General features: G+C 52.6%; 1 protein-coding gene across 1 annotated transcript in view; it reads left to right on the forward strand.

The window, feature by feature from the left end:
- Positions 1–524: 524 nt before the first annotated feature.
- Positions 525–14,050, forward strand: part of PAX8 (paired box 8) — a gene marked incomplete at its 5' end in the record, with an annotated part of 57,882 nt that continues 44,356 nt past the window's right edge. Inside the window, 2 exons of the mRNA XM_082672766.1 lie at positions 525–576; positions 1,488–1,595. Of these exons, the coding sequence (XP_082528892.1) occupies positions 525–576; positions 1,488–1,595 (160 nt within the window). The remainder of the gene's footprint in view (positions 577–1,487; positions 1,596–14,050) is intronic.

Raw genomic sequence — 14,050 nt, forward strand, 5'->3', positions numbered from 1 at the left:
CCAGGCCAGGAGCATCACAGTTCTCTCAGATAGAACCCTGAGTCCAGAGCACAGCCTGAGGCTGGGGAACACCCAGGCCTTGCCCCGCCGGCCTGCTGGCGCTGCAGGACATTAGCTCGCCCACACGATCTTCCCTGTACCCGCTTCCCCCGACAGAAGAGAAGACCTGTGAGGAAGGAGGGGGGCAGCTTTCACCCCCCCTAAGGGCTTCTCATTCCCACCCCAAGGGAGCCCTTCTTATCCACACCCAGGCCCACACGGCCCCAAGGCTGCTGATTCCTGCAGACAAGGCAGGGTTCAGCTCATCCTGTCCCTTTCTAATACCCTTCCACACTGAGTTGAAATCTAGGCCCTCATGGCCCGTCCTCTGGACTCTTCTCCCAAGTTCAAAATCCTCAGGAAGCAAGGAAGGAGGCTGGCGGCTGTGTGTTTAGAAGGAGAAAGGTGTTCCCGTGGAATGGGTTAGGTGACCATTTTCATTAACTTAACAATGTGAGGCGTGGATCCTGGCTGGTGCGGAAGGAATGGGTTCAGGGGCTGTTCAGGATTTTGCCCTGGAAGAGGTCCACACCAGTGGTGAGAAGGTTACACCATCTTGCCTCCCGCCCTGAGAATAGGCATCTGCCTTAAGAACCAGGCATATAAAACAAAGTTCCCTCCCACAAAAGAAAAGGTGATCCCCTGAGCAGACTAGGGGTGAGAGGAGGGGACGCAGGGCGCACAGGGGTGGCGTGTCTCTCACTTCTGGTGTCACTGACCCCGGGTGGACCCAGAGACCCTCACCCTCAGGCCCTGAGGCCTCCATCGCCCACTCCTCAAATCTTTCCGGGCCTGCTGAGTTAGGGCCCAGCTGCCTCCCTCTCCTCTCTCCACTGGAAACAGAAGCTCCAGCGAATGTTTCTAACTCCTGAGTCCACTCAGCCATGTCCCCCTTGCAAAATCCTCCCCTTCCTGCACCCCCCTGCACCCAGCCAGCCAATCCGCGGCCTGCGAGCCTCCCCAGACCCATCTCTCCGGGCCCTGGCGGGATAAAACCGGTCGGCGATGCCGGGTGGATGGGAACAAACTTCGGAAGGAGGAGAGACGCGGGGCCCAGGGCACCCTCGCGGGCGGACCCGGGCAGTGAAGGCCTGTGGCCTGCCGGCCGGCCAGGTATCCCTCCCAGGGGTTGACTGGGAGAAAGGGATGATTCGAGAAGGGAGAGGGTCCCAGGAAGCCCGGTAGCCTTTTTTCTCTCAAGTTAAACCGGCTAAGGCTGGGCTGGCAGAGGTAGAGGGCACCGGGCTGGAGTTTGGGGCTGCTCAGAACATGCCAACGCCGGATCCTCCGGCCGGGCGCATGTGTTAGGCCGGGCTGAGGTTGGCCACACTTCACCTAAAAATCCTGAGACTCCTGCCTCGCGATGAGAGCCTCAGGGGTAGGGCCTGGGGAGGAGGTCTAAGGCAGCGGGCAGGGAGTCTCATGCCCCTGCCCTTGGGTCTGTGCAGGGCAGCGGCGTGGCGGTGGGCGCAGCGGGGACCTGCGTGAGGAAGCCCTGAGCCCTCGGCGGGCTGCGAGTGACTCCCCGGCGATGCCTCACAACTCCATCAGATCGGGTAAGGACGCGGAGTGGCCGGGACCCCCGAGCCTTCGCGTCGCCGTGCGTCCGTGCGTCCGCTCGGGTCGGTGGGGCTGGGGAGCGTAGGCTCGCGGCTCGCTGGACCCCGTGCGTGGGGGGCGCAGCTGGGGACGCCTCCGGCCTGGCTCTCCGCGGCTGCCGTCTCGCCGCTCTCGGGCCCTGAGATTCCTCCCGGCCCTGCGGAGCTGCCCTCCGCAGGCCTGGGTTTCTGCGGACCACCTGGAGCGGCGAGGACCTCTCCGTGGGGGCAGAGGGGTGTCCTTCACGCCCCAGCCGGGTCTCGCCTGGCCCATGAGAGTGGGCATCCTGCACGCTCTCAGGCCCTGCGCCGCGGCCGTGCAGGACTTGCAGCTCCCCTGCCCCCGACCTCTAAGCCCTCGTCCCCGGGTGCGCCCAGCTCTTGCCCGTGGCTCCCGGGCGGGACCGTGAGCCCAGCGGACCTCTCCAGACAAACGGAAGGGAGCCCGCGGTCCGGGGCCTGGGAGCCGAGAGCGCGCTGGGGGGCTCTCGGACTCCTCCTTGCCCAGCACCGGGCAGGCGGGGACCCGCGCTCGGGGCGTCCGGCCTGCGAGGACTAAGCCCCCCACGGGGCGAACTCCCCTCCCCACCGGCGCCCGGGCCCAGGCCCTTCAAAAGCGCTCAGGGTGTCCCTGGCCGCGACTCCCGCTCTCTCCCACCTCCTGGCCCAGGCCGGGGTGGTCTGTGCCAGGAAACAGCCGCAGGGTCGGGGCCGGGCGGCGCGGTGGGCACGGCCGGCCAGGCGCTCAGCAAGTGTGGACAGCGGGCAGAGGCGCGGCCTGGCCCGCGGTGATGGATGGAGCTGGGCCGGCCGCGGGGAAGGCGATTTATGGGGCCAGGGCGCAGCGCTATCGATTTGGGCCGGTGGAGTGAGAGGAAATCAATATTTCAGATGAATTCTCGGCGAATATGAAGTCCCGCTCGGCAAACGGGACATTTGTTATAATAAGCAGGGTCGGATCGGGCGCGGCGCGCGGCTGAGATCTCAATTTAGCCCAGAGCGCCGCGGGTCCGAGCTGCGCCCGCGCTGCTTCGGGTCTGGGGGCCGAGGCTCCACGGGCAGAGGCGCAGGCCCCCCACCCCCGGGGCGCCGGTAGGTTTCTCCTTCGGGTTCGCTCTACCACCGGAGACGGAGTCAGCAGCACGCTGCCTCCCCACCCCGGTGCCCCTAGGGGCCACCGCCGTCCTGGCCGCCCTCTGCGGGCGCCGGGCCTCCAGGGGCGCGGAATGGAGACCTCACAGCCCTTCCCCGGGAGCGGCGGGGTCGACGAGCCAGGGCACCGAGGGGAGCGCCTGGCACCCCTTACTCCGCCCCCACCCGCGCCCGGGCGCCACTCAAGCTCCTTGATCACATTTTGAGGCCAGGACCAGGTTTTAGACCCTTAGTCTTTAGCCATACGGGGGTATAACGAGAGACGTCAATCCACTCGCCTCGGCATCATCAGGACGGTCTCCGAGGCCGAGCGCGCGGCGCCAGGTGCCAGAACCCGCGCCAGGCTGGGTCCCGCCGCTTCACCCCCAAGCCCCAACCAACCCCCGACCTTCCCCTGACCTTTCTGGCGGTGATAGGAGTGGGTGCTCCCGGACCTCGAATTTACCCTGCTGGACCAGACCCTTTCCTCTATGTCGCTGCTCGAGAAATAAGACGATGTCACGGTCCCTCGGGTTGGCTTGATTTTGTTTTCGCTACCTATTTTCATTACAGAAGCACTCGTTAGAATAAAAGGAAATAAAGAAGGAAAGAAGGAAGGACACAATTATTTTTACTTTATTTTTAATCAGCAAGAGACCCAGATGAGGAGACACAGTTTTTCCATTAGCTCTGAGGCAATTCGCCCGTGGGTTTGGGGAGGGAGCCGTCCACCGCTGGCAGGGCCTGGGACAGAGGTAATTTTCTGTCTAGAGGAGCCAGAGGGGCTTCTTCTATCCTCTCCCCAAAACAAATTAAAAAAAGAAAAATCTGAGGCAGAGGGAGGATGAGACTTTAATTTAATGCTAATGAAACAGAAGAAAATTGCCTAAAACGTAGCTCAAAATGTTCAAGACGGTCCCCTGTTTCTTTTCTAAATCCTCTCTAGGCAAACCTGAGGGAGAGACCCTCTGTCTTTCTAATCAGTTGACGCCATTGCCTATATTTAGAGCTAAATTCATAAGCTGAGCCCTCCTGTTTTTATAAGCCCATTTCTCTTGTAGGTCTTAGAGACTTCCCTCTTTTCCCCAGGCATTTCCATTTCTGAGTTCGGCTTTGCCCGGCCCTTGCCTGGAGAGCGCCCCTTGAAGCTTCCCCTGGAGCAGCGTCCGGGGCGAAGGCGGCCGCGGGCCTTTTTTCGCGGGAGCGAGGCCATGCGCACCGTTTCCAAAAATCCGAGACGTCCGAGAAAAGTTTTGCGCGGCCTCTGCCTCCCAGGCCGCTGTGGCTCACCCTCTGCGGCTCGCTTCGCAGAGAGCTCTTTAAAGCAATATATATATATATATATATATATATATATATATATTATATATATATATATATATATATAATATATATAATATATATATATATATATATTATATATATAATATATATATATATATTTTTTTTTTTCTGAAGGGATGTGGAGAGCGAAGAGTGAATGATTCTGACCTGCCGGCGGTCAGCAATATAAATGGTCTGGAAATCTACTGGGAATTTTGTAGCATCAGGGAACAAAGATCCTCTAAAACAAGAACGTTTTTTTCAAGAGTCAAAGATGCACGAGAAAAGCCACCTAAATACTAAAATGTAAACAATACTGTATCCGTGAAGAAGAGAGTTTAGTAAAAAGCAAGCAGGTTGTCATTAAAAGTTATGCGCAATAACTTCCGAGAAGTCCTCTCCCCCAGCTCCTGAAAATAGGTTATTCAAGAAGTCAAAGGAGGCTTTAGATCGAGGAGGAGCCTATCTCTAACTTCCTTAAATCACAGATGTAAAACCCCTGTTCCCTCCTCTTGGTTTTAAAAAGGGGCAAAGGGAGCCAGAGATCTATTTTCTGCCCAGGTTTCTTGCCTGGGTTGAAAATAAGGTCTCAGGATGAAAAACAGTCTTGAGGAGCTTGAGGACCATAAAGAGGTATTGGGGTTCCTCAATTCATCTTTGTTTCAAGATGGTCCGTCCTCCCACCCTCCTCAATACAAGTTAATTAGGAGATAATTTAGCTACCTTGTGAATTAGTTTTAAGATAAGTATCTTTTCAAGCTTTGTCACTTTAATTGCCCTACTGATTGATAAGAAGTAATTATTTCTAATTGACACTTTTTGATGTTTATTGGAAGCATTTATTTGGGACATTTTGGGGGTGGAAGGAAAGTTAATTAATTTTGTCAGTCTATACCCGAAAGGACTCTACCTAATTTTGCTGAAGAGGACAAAGGAAGTGAAGAAAAACAACACAAAAATCAATCTCGGAATTTTAATCATTAAGAGATATTTTGGTTCAAAGGAAAGCGTCTACTATTATAATAACATGTCAAAAGTTTCTGTTTATGACCTCAAATCTTGAATTTTAATGTGGCACATGTTTTATGGGTATGCATTTTTCCAGGGACACACTCATGATCCCTTTATACGCTAACTTCATTTTGGAGGTTACTCAGCTCTGTAATTAATTTTTGTGAATAGTAAGATCAGTAGAACTCAGTACACTCAGAATAAATACCATCACTTTTGGTAAGAGCTAACTGTAAGAAAGATTTACTAACAATCATCCTTGTTCTGTAATTATTGATAGAGTTGGGTATAAAGGTGAAACTTTACTTACAGTGACATGCCTTTTCATACCTAAACCTCAAACCTCGGAGTAAACAGTTTAATCATTCACATCCTCCAGAATGTGTTACCGTGAAAGAGAAAGAAGGGGAAGACTAAAGAGAAAAAGAAAGACACTGAAAGGAGGCAGTGGGGGAGGGGAGGAGAGAGGGGAAGAAGGTGGCTGGAGAGGGAAAAGTGAAAGAACTTATTTCAGAAATGACGGTAGCCAGGTGCATGGAAACTTTGCCATTCATTATAAGGAAATCAAAATTCTACCTCAAAATATGTCCTTTTGAGTGCGATCTCAACCACAGTCCCTAAGCCACCCCTAACCATCACTGGAACCCCCCAATTTTCTATGCATAAAAAAGGCAGGATCTTTGGGGACCAGCTGGTCTGGATTTTGGGTGTCTAGATGTCAAAGTTTGGATTTGGTGTCCGTGAAAAGGAAGGAAGAAAATACACATTGTCTGCTGTTGGCTTAAGAAGAGATTCAAGTGTTGTTTATTTTTATTGTTCAAGCCCCTGTGATCTTCATTCCTAGTTGTGTACCCACAAGTCTTTTCGTGGATTGACTTGTGACTCTCTGACATAGGAAAACATTTCCACATTAACCCAAAGTGGAGACACACGCTGCCGCACACCCATGCACGCCTGACATCAGAGGGGCACCATCAGACAAGACGCTCTCCTGTGCCCGTTTCTTCAGCCAGTGCCTGTTTCCATCATTTATGTATTAAATCTTGTCTGCTTTTAATGATGTTTCTCCCAGATTACGTGGAGCTGCAAGAACGAGGAAACATTTTAAATGAAAAAGAAATTTAAGACGTACAAACAGCAGATAATATCGCATACCAACCTCACTATTAGTGAAACTGAAAAAAATATATAAATAATGCGAGAAAAAAACCCAGCAAGGGAGAGTTTAGTAATGGAAAATTCCCCCACAATTAAATGAAACAGTAATTTAGTGGAGATATGCCTGGATGAATTAGCATTTATTAATTGGTTCTCATAAAAACAATTTGTGTGTGTGTTTGGGGGGGGAGTGTTTAAAGTATGGATTTTTTCATGGGAAAAGTACCTCAAATATTCATATCGAATTATGTAGTGATCACAGTCTATTTTGTGAAAAATCCCAATTCTCTCACTGGAGAATTTCACCTGCACAGGGGGAGTGCGGGGGTAAGGGAGAGGAACCCCCTTTAGATCAAACGAAGGAAGCTGGTTCCCTCTTCTCTTGGGACATTTCCAGGCGTGAAACCCGTTGGTGGAGTCGGCTATGCTTAGGAACATCCAAACCGGGTCCTGAGTAGGCTCCCAGGTGACCCGTCTCCTCTGGGACACAACTGACTGAGGCAGAGGAAGCTGCTTTGTGGCTCTGCCCCTCCCCACCCCAGCTTGCTCCAGCATCCTTGCCAGCTCAGGCAGGAACTGCAGTTTGTAATCTCAGCGAGGAGCTTGCTAGGGTTGACTGGTGCGGGGATGTGTTTACTTTCTCTCGCCACAGTTGGTCTGTCTTCAGTTCTAAGCATTTTAAAGCTGCTCTATTTATCAATCCAAGAGGCGCCGACTTCTCAGTTGCGTTGAGAAACCTTTGAGCTCCGAGGTTCTGAGTACACAAAAAGCCAAAAGATAAAAGACACAATTTCGTTTAAGAAGAAAAGAAAAAAAAAAAGATGATCTTAAAAGGAGAGGGCAGGGGAATATGCCCCCATTTCAGATTGCAGTTTGCTTTTGTTTTAGTTGAGACTTGGGGAAAGACTGAGTTACCAGCCCCCAGGAGCCCGCACTCCCTTCAGAGATAGAACTTGGCGGTATAATGCACTCTCTGAAAAGAAGAGAATGCAACCCCATAGTCAGAGCTTTCTGGGGGAGTGACTCTTTCTGGAGCACCTTAGCCCAGGTTCTTTCGGAGCCGGGGCCAGAAGACAGTCTGCTTAGGAAGTGTGCACAATGCCTGCTTCCAACAGAGGTGCTAGGTGTTTCTCCTTGGGGGAAGGAGGACAGAGAAATACAGTCCAAGGGTCTCCTGGTTCCTGAAAACTTCACCCTCCCAGGCCAATTCCAGTTTCTCCAGTCCACAGTCAGTGACCCTGAGATAGAGTTTCTGGGTCAGGGTAGAGTGGGCAGGGGTATCCACCCTTCCTTATGTATCTGCGGTCGTGGCACTTTTAAGTAGATCTTTGACCATTTGTAATTGTGTCCTGAGGTCCAGAGTTAGGGCTGACAAGCCTGTTTGGGTTTCTGAAAACCCCTCCTGACCTCTCCCTTGGCCAGGTGGCCCAGATGAGCAAATGTCTCTTACCTGGATCAGAAAAATCTTCATGGGAACGTTTCTATTTTAAACCCACAATTCATGTCACCGAGTCTGGGCTTTACCTTGACTGGGGCTCCTTCCCCAGGAAGAACAAAGGGCCTGGATAGAACCTTGCTGAGGCATGTCCAAGCTGAAGGGGAGGGAGGTTCAGGAGTCCCCCAGGGATATATGGGTCCTGTTTCTGTGTTAATTCCTGAGGACCCTCCCATAGTTCTGAATGCCATATAAAATTGGCAAGGCTCAGCACAGGCAGCCCACAGCCGCTCCAGCTCTGCCCATGCCACGTTCATATCCAAAGACAGAGACACAATACACAAAGTGCTGGGCACACCCTGGCACTTAGTGAGCCCTCGGTCAATGGAAGCTCTGATTATTATCTCCAAGGGCTGTTACAGGTGTGGGATTCTGCTGGGAGAGGGCACATCCGTTGTCTCATTTAATTCTCAGGAGTCTACCAGGCAGGTTTGTTATGGACGTTTTTACAGCAGAGAAGAGAACTGATGCTCAGTGAGACTGATCTGACTCCAGCTGCCTTTCCACTGCCCCCCTTCCCAAAGGCCAGCTCATCAAAACTCCCTGTAGCACTAGATGGGTTCACGCTTGCAGCTCCATTGGGAACTCGGGCCAGCATCCTTGGTGAGGAGGTTCAAGGACTCCTGCCGATAGCAACAGGCAGGACCTTCAGTCTGTCAGCTTGGTTTCTTCATCAGTGTCCCTAAGGCTCCAGCTCAATGAAAACAGGCTGTCTCAGTCTTCCCATCTGCAAAATGGGAGCAGTGGTTCCTATCTGGTGTCCCTCCTGGAGGTCCTGTGAGGTGGAAGGAGATGGTCAGCCACTAGAAAATGCAGAGAGAGGGAGCTTTCTTTCAACACATCCCCCCAGGATGCTGTGTTTCCACCTGCACCAAAAAAAAAAAAGCAGTTACCCACAGGCACCTCAATAAATTGTAGGCCAGCAGGTATACTATACTCCCTTGGTATCTCCAAACCACACTGGGCCTCCCTGACTGGGTGCATTTCAGAGACTTTGGAGTTAGTGGGTGTGATGGAAACAGCTCCAGCGTTACTGGGAAGACCCGCCCGTGAAGTCAGGGGCTGTCGCCAGGTGCCCCACCCACAGGCAGCAAGTGGGGAGCACTTGAGGTGCTGGATCTCATTTCCCCAAGTTTAGGTTCATTCCCTCTGCTGCTTCCTGGGGGTCCCTCTCACTCAGGGGTTCAAAATCAAGTCGTCTGCTCCTTTGGCACCTCGACCGAGGTTCCACTTGTACCAGTGCCTGGAAAGGGGGTAAATTTTCCTGTTGCCCCTTTAGGCTGTGGACAGTAGCCCCCCAGCTCCTGGCTGGTTGCATTTCTTGGATGCAAACCCATCTTTGATTTAAGCAGAGAAAGAGATGGAGAGAGAAAGACCACTCTTTCCCTTCCTTCTTTTTAAACTGTTCTTTCTTCTCCCGTCCTCAGCCCCAGTGCTCATCCGTGTTCTCTTCTGCACTTGTTTCCCTAAGTGGCCTTGGAGTGACCTGAGTCATTAGTGCTAATTAGTCCACTGCCACGTATTGTTGCTGTCAGACCAGCACAGCAGAGGAGTCGGGAGCTGGTTGGGTGACGCACTTAAGAGAAACAGCTTAATCTACCGTCATCGTGTGAACTGCGTGTTTGCCCACCGCACGTGTTGCGTTGGATTCCTCAGCTTCTCTGGAAGAACTATTATTCCTCTGATCAACTCAGGGGCAGCCTGTGAGGCATCAAGAGGGCGAGAGACTTTTGAGGTCACTGTGAACCAGGCCCTGCGGCCGCCTCTCCATCTCTGCAGGCAGCAGGAGGGGCTCTGCCTCAGAGGGTTTACCTGTGAACCACACCTCACTGCTTTCTCCCTGTGTGACGTTAGGCAAGTCAGTTGTCTCTCTGGGCTTGAGTTTCCTCTGTATAAAACACGGGGATATTGCAGGGTTTCTAGGCAACACTGAAAGTGAAACCAGCATCCTCCTCTGGCACATAGCAGCTACTCAAGAATTTTTCCCTGCTCCAGTACAGGGGTCCCCAGGGAGGAGGGTCTCCCCAAATTCTCCAGCACAGATGTCCAAACATTCCATGGTCTCAGTATTTCCTCTGAAACTCTCCATTAGGAACTTGAAAACCAGTGTCAAAATTTTGCTCCAGTTAAGATTTAGGACAGACCTTTTAATATTCCACCTGGATAAAATAATAGACCTACAACCTAGGGGTGTTGGATTCAGTGAAAGAATTCATGGGAAGTGCTAACTCAGAGCCCTGGGGCGATGATCACCTGCTACGCCAGCCCAGTCTGGAAAAGGATTCCTTATTTCATTTTACCAGAAAACCCAATCACAGGGGAAACAGTAGGCTCATGATAGAATGGGCTGCCCGTGGACTTTAGGTTGCAATCCAGAACCTTCTAGGGTTTTGGTAGAATTGGTCTTAGGAAAGATGAGCTAGAGTGGGCATGCATCTATGTTATGTGTGTAGCTGAGACAGGACCACAGGGAGATGTGCCTTGTGTACTGGTTCTTAATTGACACAGAACCGTATGTCTATTTAAAAAAAATAAAAATCCACAATTCTTCTGTCTTCTTCTCTCTCCTACCTTCCAGCCCCACCCCTACGTCCTGTCCTATATTTATTTTCCAACTTTGTGTAATAATAATCCAGCTTTGGCACGATAGCAAACCCTGGTTGACATTTAAAAGCCTGGCATTAGCTGAGCATCAAATCCCTGACTCCAGCTCTGTTTTGCTCTTTCCCTCGAACCTGAGACTGTTCTTGATGACTGTCGAAATGGAGGTGGCAGGAATGGGGTGATCTCCTGACACGTCCTCGGGCGCCTGGCTGTGACTTCCAATTGGAGGAAGAGGCTGGGAGGGAGGAGGCTGGGGCAGGAGAGGAGGTGAAGTCAAGCTGGAATCTGAGGGTGAGCGGTTTCATTCAATTTCACAGACCCTCACGGATGCCACCTGCTGTGTGCAGGGCATCACACCAGTGATGGTGGCGTCCACTGCCAGGCTATTCCAGGTAAATGACAGGGGTGAGAGGCACCTTCTCAGGGCAGGGAGCTGAAGTCTTGTGATTCTCTTTCAAAGGCAGCAGACCCACAGCGCCGAGAGGGGAGATAATCAGACAAAACAATTCAGTGGCAGGACGAGGACTGCAAGCTAACAACCCAGGTGGTGGGAGCACCAAAGGCCATTTATCACAGTGTTCTGGATATCACTGTATCACTCACTGTTCCAGAAGGGCAGCAGGTGAGGCCGTGTTGGATCAGCCAACTCCACGATGGTCTACACCGGGGCTCCAAATGGCTGGCAGAACGTTGCAGAATTGTAGGTGTACGTGCCGTGGAGATGTGCCCACTTGGGCCAGGTCAGAACCCTTGCTGGACCCAGTCACTGCTTAATCCCCGTGTCTCCAGAGATTTGCAGACTTTGTATAAGGCGTCTCCCTTTAGCCAGTGTGACAAGGCCTGTGTCCTTCCAGTCCCCGTGCTCTCTGGTGATATGACAGTGTCCCAGAGATCCAGAGCCCTACAAGCCCCTTGTCTCCTGCTGGCCTCAGAGCCGGTTGGACAGGTACCCCCAGCCGAGACAGGCCTGCCCTGGGGCCTCGGGATTCACCCTCTCGTGAGTGTCCCCCGCTTCACGGTCTTGCTTGCAGCCACGCAGTCGCTGCCCTGACTGCTTTGTCACAGTTGCTTTCCTCGGAGCCTGGCTGGGTCGGGTTGGCTGGAAGGCGTCCACCTCTCCGGGAGAGCCGGGGCAGGAGCGCGTCATGCCCCCGCCCACACGGTTCTCTGTCCCCGCCTCCCTGGAAGTCACTCGCTGTCCCGCCGTGTACACGCGATTGCACACAGCATTGCACACAGCCTTCTATGGTTTGCAGACTGTTTTGTGTGTGTTCATCGGTCTGCCCCGTGTAGATGTTGCCCATCTTGAGGCCCGGGAGCCTCTTTCCCCCTGGATGGAGGTGGCTGAAGAGGTGGGGCCTTGAGAGTCCAACACATGTGGTTTTGAATTCCCATTCAACCACATGCACCCGTGTGACCTCAGGAGCCGTTTCCCTCGCTGGTGAAGTGGACCCGTGGCCCCTGGCTCAGCAGCCTGCTGGGAGGCCCAACAGACCTCATGCCTGTGATGCAGACAGCCCAGCTATCCTCAGCCCGCCCTGCTCAATGCCACCTCCCCCTAAAGCCTTCCTGGATTCCTTTCCTCCTCCCCAAGGTCCCTAGCACTTTATTTATTTATTTTGGTGGTACGCGGGCCTCTCACTGTCATGGCCTCTCCCGTTGGGGAGCACAGGCTCTGGACGCGCAGGCTCAGTGGCCATGGCTCACGGGCCCAGCCGCTCCGCGGCATGTGGGATCTTCCCGGACTGGGGCACGAACCCGCGTCCCCTGCATTGGCAGGCGCACTCTCAACCACTGCGCCACCAGGGAAGCCCTAGCACTTTATTTTTATGGCATGTTTTGCAGCCTACTTTGTGTAGGAATGTTCATCTCTGTGCCTCTCGCCTTCTAGACTTGAGTCTCACGTGTCACAGGAGCCTTATAGGTTTCATTACACCAAGTAGTCTACCTAGACCCGGCGTCGTTCAAGGCCAGAAAAGGTGAGGCCCTGACACCACATTTTACCAACAAGGAAACTGAGACCGGGAGAGCTGTGCCTTGCCCCAGACCCCATGAGTATAACCAGGGCTCTCTGAGACAGGGTGCTGCCTTTCAGTGGGTGGCACGGGGTAGAGGGAAGGCTGACCCAGGCGGATGAGAAGGGGCCCCTACAGCTGCTGACGGAAATGGAAAAGCCCAGTAAGAACTGCCCAGACACACAGACACAAGTGCACACACATATACACTCATACACACACTCAAACGTATGCACATACATACACAACACACGCTTCCATACACACCAACATACAGAGATACACTCTCACACGTTCACACATACACACAACAAAGGCTGGGTCAAGGGTGCGGGACAAAGCCACCCAGGGTGCAAAATTTAAGGAGCCCCCCACTCTCGGGCTCATTAAGGGGCAGGATAGGCCCTGAAAGTAGGCGCCTCCTTAAATTTTGTACCCTGGATGCCTGGCTGTCCTCACCCTGGTCTGCGTTCTGTGATACACACACCCACCTACCCAGTTACACACACATTCATACACACGTGGGTGACACACACACACACATGCCCATGTGCATATAAGACTCACCCTTTCACACACATAAACACACGCGTGTGCACGGAACACTGTCCTTGGTCTGGGGGCGATAAAAAAGGCGGCCAAAGAAGTCCATACTCTCAGACACCCCGAGAGACACAGCCATGAAACTATAGGAGCAGCTGATGATCCCAGACTGAGTCCACGACACTGGACATAGTAGGGAAAGCAAGGTCCCAGAGGTCCGGGGCACCTGCTCTGTCTTGGGAATCAACTGTAGTCAGTCTAGCATGGGGTCACTGACTTGTGACCTCCCTGTTCTTGAAACCTACGGTTCGAGGTCTGGGCAGAGAAACTCCCTGTCCAGCCATGACTCCTGCAGGCCCCCCACTTAAGTTATGGGATGTCGGTAGCCATGGGGCCCGGCAGAGACCTTGTTTTCAAATGAGACCCAGGGACAGGTTACCTGTCTGGCCAGTGTGGGAGCCACTGGCAACACTTGGGCTCTGGGGTTTATGGTGACTCTTCCCAGATGGGGACAGAGTTACCAAGAGGGCAGACAACAGCAGCAGGACCTGCCTGTTCTAGAATCTGGCCTGTTGGTCCACCGAGGATTGCAACACGGAAGGCAGGTGGCTGAGGGCTGTCACCAGTGGGGTCCTCGGCTCAGACCACGGGAATGTCCTCACTCCAAATCCCTGGAAGCTCTGCCCAGCGTCTTTAGGAACAGGCACGCCCGTGCACTAAACCCACGGGGGAAACGTGAGCGGGAACCGCAGTCTTGTGGACACACGATGCCATGCTTGTTGCAGCACTGTGGGAACGGATCGTCACGCACAACGTGGTGCATCAGGAATACTTGTGCGTTTGATCAACAAATACTTGTATAACTTGCATAAATCAGTGATTCTCAAACAATGTTTTCCTGTCTAGCGGGCAGAGGTGTCCACTCATTGATATAGTGAAACAGAGTAATGGTGGCAGGAAAAAGTACATTTGTGGATAAAATACCTTTGAGCTAAAGATGTATTTTTTTTCCTTATATGATGGCCACTACCGCGTGTTTTCCTTGGGACCTAAGATTGGATTTAGCAGCACATTCTGATTTTCGCTATATTGAGCTTACTGTTTTGTGGTGTTCTCAGCAGAACACTTTGTGG

The sequence above is a fragment of the Grampus griseus genome, assembly GCF_964374135.1.
Source record: "Grampus griseus genome assembly, chromosome: 15".
NCBI lineage: Eukaryota > Metazoa > Chordata > Mammalia > Artiodactyla > Delphinidae > Grampus > Grampus griseus.